The sequence below is a fragment of the Salvia splendens genome, chromosome 7, assembly GCF_004379255.2.
Source record: "Salvia splendens isolate huo1 chromosome 7, SspV2, whole genome shotgun sequence".
Taxonomy (NCBI): Eukaryota; Viridiplantae; Streptophyta; class Magnoliopsida; order Lamiales; family Lamiaceae; genus Salvia; species Salvia splendens.
This window is the reverse complement of record NC_056038.1, coordinates 2,417,508-2,422,343: the sequence shown is the minus strand read 5'-3', so window position 1 is coordinate 2,422,343 and position 4,836 is coordinate 2,417,508. Positions and strand designations below refer to the sequence as shown.

General features: G+C 31.6%; 1 protein-coding gene across 1 annotated transcript; it reads left to right on the top strand.

Moving 5' to 3' along the window:
* The first annotated feature begins 2,868 nt into the window (after positions 1–2,868).
* LOC121741206 (transcription factor FER-LIKE IRON DEFICIENCY-INDUCED TRANSCRIPTION FACTOR-like) lies at positions 2,869–4,836 on the top strand. The gene is made up of 4 exons (XM_042133909.1): positions 2,869–3,384; positions 4,035–4,217; positions 4,306–4,482; positions 4,722–4,836. Exons 1-4 carry the CDS (start codon positions 2,869–2,871, stop codon positions 4,818–4,820), a joined length of 975 nt encoding a protein of 324 aa, XP_041989843.1. The 3' UTR covers positions 4,821–4,836.

The following is a 4,836-nucleotide window of genomic DNA, read 5'->3' as shown; positions in this document are numbered from 1 at the left end:
CATGAACTTTGCCAAAGTATCATTTTAGGTCCGTAAACTTTGAAAATCTTATTTTAGGTCCGTGAACTTTGAGTTAGTATCATTTTAGGTCCTTTTTACTATTTCCAAGTTTTTTTGGACGAAAATACCCTCAATACCTTAAAAAATATATATTTTTAATAAATTTATCATATACTCATATTTTTTTATAAATATCTTTACAATATATTTTTATCAAATTTTCTAAATATAATTTGACCTTAAATATTATCACTTAATTTTGTGACATGCAAGTAAAATTGCTTCTTCAATTTTTTATATTAATTTTTTTAAAAATTGAATAAAGAACTTTTCTTTAATAATAAAAAAATTGAATAAAGATCTTTTTATAAATATATTTACAATATATTTTTGACAAATTTTCTAAATATAATTTGATCTTCAATATTATAATTTAATTTTGTGACATGCAAGAAAAGATCTTTATTCAATTTTTTATTATTAGAGAAAAGTTATTTATTCAATTTTAAAAAAATTAATATAAAAAATTGAAGAAGCAATTTTACTTGCATGTCACAAAATTAAGTGATAATATTTAAGGTCAAATTATATTTAGAAAATTTGACAAAAATATATTGTAAAGATATTTATAAAAAAATATGAGTATATGATAAATTTATTAAAAATATATATATTTTAAGGTATTGAGGGTATTTTCGTCCAAAAAACTTGGAAATAGTAAAAAGGACCTAAAATGAAACTAACTCAAAGTTCACGGACCTAAAATAAGATTTTCAAAGTTCACGGACCTAAAATGATAATTTGGCAAAGTTCATAGACTTAAAATGATGTTCCCTCTTTTTTTAAAACTTGGAGCACATGCTTTATCATTTTGGGAATTCACAAAAAATGATACGCTTTCTAATTTTTCTAGACACATTTTTATAGTACTATAATATTTATTATTATCTAAATAAATAGCATGAAAAATATTATATACTTGAAAATTTTAAAATATTACTCATATTTCAGTTTTATCATGAATTGTATAAAATTGCGTTTTTATTCATAACTTTTTGTTGTTATGTAAAAATTGAATGTAGTATATGAGGTTGAAAAATTCAAGTTGAACTAACTTAAAATACTACTCCATTATTAAACAAAATTCAATTCATTTAATTTTTTTTTATCGAAACAATAAATTTCGATGGTAATTAGAACGCACAATTAGATGACGTGGCTTACCGATGCGTGGCTAGATGTGGTGTTGCATAGAGGCACGTGCCGACATAACTAGAACGCACAATTAGCACGAGCCAATATTTAATGACACTTTAAATGGACAATTAGGAGTGATTAAGTTAATTAAGCAGCATAACGCCATTGGCTAGAGAATTGATTAAAGGTTGTCTTAATCCAATTCTGGTCATCACTGACGCTTGCTAATACTACTAATTTAATTATTCCCAAACGAATATTGGCATTCACATTAAGTCAACGAATGTTGCAATATGACGCAAAAGTCAACGAATCGAAAGCTTTACTTACAAAACTGAAATTAAATATAGTTGTATATTTGTTTATTATGTTTAAGTATTAGTGAAATTGATTGTGTTTACGTACGTAGAAGCTCCGAAGTAGTACAAAAATACATTTGACGTCTATGTTAAATTAATAGTGTATTTTTGTTTTTAACAAGTGGGTGACAACTTCGATTTTCGATTGACCACGAGTACTGACATTCCAAGTCGTTACTATCGCAATACCTAAGGATCAAGTTCACATTTTGTACAAATTAATAAGTGAAACTCGAATCAATGATATTGAATCAGAGGTAGTTTCAAAAAAAAGAACGAAATGGGAGCCATAATCACTAGTTTCGTGTCTTCCTAAATCTTACAAATTTAAGTTTATAAATGTATCTAATATAAATAAAATGCTAAATTAAGTTACATAATTCCAAGAGGCCTTCATGGTATTAACTCACTACTAGTATTATTTTAATTATCGATTATCTTGCGAAATGCCATAGCTTTTGGTGGAAAAAAACATCAATATCAATTATAACACGATTTTCAATGGTGAAGTGTTATAAGTTATAACTCCATAAGATTTTCAAATGCTATAATTGTAACAATTCAAATTTTCTATTCATGTAAATAAGCATAACTATATAATTAAATTACATGATCATGCATGTTTCATTTATATCCTAACTTGTATTAGTATATGATTATTAATAATTCATATAAAGATGGTAACCCAAGGTTTTGTAATCCTAAATAGGCGGTTTCAAACAAGGTCCAAGACCCTAGATTCTAGGGGCAAAATTGTTATTCTTTTTCTCTATTATACTTACACGAAATAGTTGATTCCCTAATAAATTTGGAAAAAGTAAGATGAAAGAGTACATTTTAGTAATTTCACTATTTATTCACGAATTTAATTAGCTTTTTGTATCGATCATGATTTTCCCCCCGCCATGTTCGCAGTTGTCTCTCGTGTCACCCTATATCACCATTCACCATGATTACTTCATAGACATATACACTCACTCAATTCTATCATTTAGGACAAGTCCAAGGAGGTGGGGATTTTCTTTTCCAAAAACGATTCCATGCGCATTTGGAAACCGACAATTATCAAATTAAATAGTACTTACAAAATAAACATGATTAATTAAGTCTCATTTACCCAAGTACTTGTCTATTCATCCAAACCTCCGATTCCGACAGCCTCGTTGTAAATTTAGGTATTCAAATATTAAAACAACATATTCACTTCCCCTGGATAAGCCTTGCATATTTAAGGCTAGATGCTTTTCACACTACATATATTTCACTATAAATACCCCAAAAATCAAGAAACAAGGATAATTCATACAAAAAAATGGATAATTTTCGAGATGAAAACGGAATGATCCCATTTCCCCAATACTACACAAATGAACTTGGCCTGATCGATTTCATGGATGAATCCAATCTCCATCAATTCATCGATCTAATTCGCGGCGAAAATGTTCAAATTAATGACGATTTTCATCAGCCTATGTTCAATCAAGATTACGGCTATCAGGGCATTAACGCCGCCGTTGAGGACTGCCATTTTCTGGCGCCGCCACCGCCGCCGAATGTGGGGATGTTCGATTTTGAGGCGGCGGCGGGGCTTGATGAGTTCGGGTTGGTTAATGCGGCATGTGAGATGAAACAGGCGGAGGCGGAGGACGAGGAGGAGGAGTATTTGATGGACGATCAGGATGAATCGTCGGGGGGCTCGGGGGTCACCACCGTGCCGGGGGCGAGGAAGGCGGACCGGTCGAAGACGTTAGTGTCGGAGCGGCGGAGGAGAGGCCGCATGAAGGAGAAGCTCTATGCATTGCGCTCCTTGGTTCCTAACATCACTAAGGTAATTATAATTATGTAAATCATAGTAGTAATTAATTTTTACAAAATCGTGTCACATTACTACTTCGTTTTAGCAATTCATGTCATCATCTAATCATACGTCCCCGAAAATAAGAGATATTGCAATTGTAATCCATATTCATAATTAAACACAATAGTTGGCGGAACTCACTTGTTACTTTTTTTTATTTCATACGTTTAACTGAATCATGCATGTTAATCTACTACTAGTACACTTTTTAGTTATAGAAAGAAAAGATATAAAATCTTTGATTGAACATACGTATTATTTGTCTCCTGAGAGATTCTAAATTTGACAATTTATAAATATTACTTCCCCATCCTCAATAATTTGTCACCATTTGACCTAGCACATATTTTAAGAAATATAATCAAAGTGAGTTGAAAAAGTTAGTGACATGTGAGTCCTACTTTTATATACTATTAGGTTTATAATGAGTGTGAATGAGTTAGTAGAATGTGGGATCCACTACAAAAAATGATAAAAGTGAAAGATAACAAATTTTTAGGGACCGATGGAGTACTATAAATCTTCAATTTTAATTAGTTAAAACTCAAATATAGTTCATATATCCTTCAATTACTCCAAATTACGACAAAATTTAATTAATATTTTTTGAATGTGTGTAGATGGACAAAGCTTCGATTGTGGGCGACGCAGTGTTGTATGTGCAAGACCTACAAAATCAGGCTAAGAAGATGAAGGCAGAGATCGCAGGTTTCGAGGAAAACTACAAACATAAAACTACTCAAAATGGCATCCAATCTAATCCCACGACATGCTTCTACCCCACACCCAAGATCATTTTTAAGGTAACTAGTGCTTTTTAAAAAAAATTGGAGTGTTAGTAGAAACATGTTGAGAAAAGTTTAAATTAATTGAAATTATATCTTTGTGTAGATGGAGGTGTCTCAAGTAGAAGAAAGAGGGTTTTACGTGAAAATAGTGGCAAACAAAGGCCACGGCGTCGCCGCCGCTCTCTACCGATCTCTCGAGTCTCTCACCACCTTCGACGTTCGGAGCTCGAATCTCACTGTCTCTGCTGATCAAAACTATGTCTTCACTTTCACTTTGCATGTAAGCATATACATTTGTGTGTTTTAATGTTTTAGGGCAAATTGTCGAAAAAAATATGAAATTTGGTCAAATTCTAGTTTGTTTCGCAACTTTAAATCGGATGCAATTTCGCTAGAAAATTGTTATGGGATAACTGCGGACAATTTGGATCATAATTTGACTGAATTCCATGGGTTTTCGGGAAATTTGGCATTGCTTTTTGTTTATTAGACTAACTTGATTGTGATGGTAATGAGCAGACGATGGAAGGAGAGATGGAGGTGAACTTGCAGAGTGTGAAGGTATGGATTGCAAGAGTCTTCCTCAATCAAGGATTTGATTTTCAGACATCACAATAAATATGTAAATTGCCGG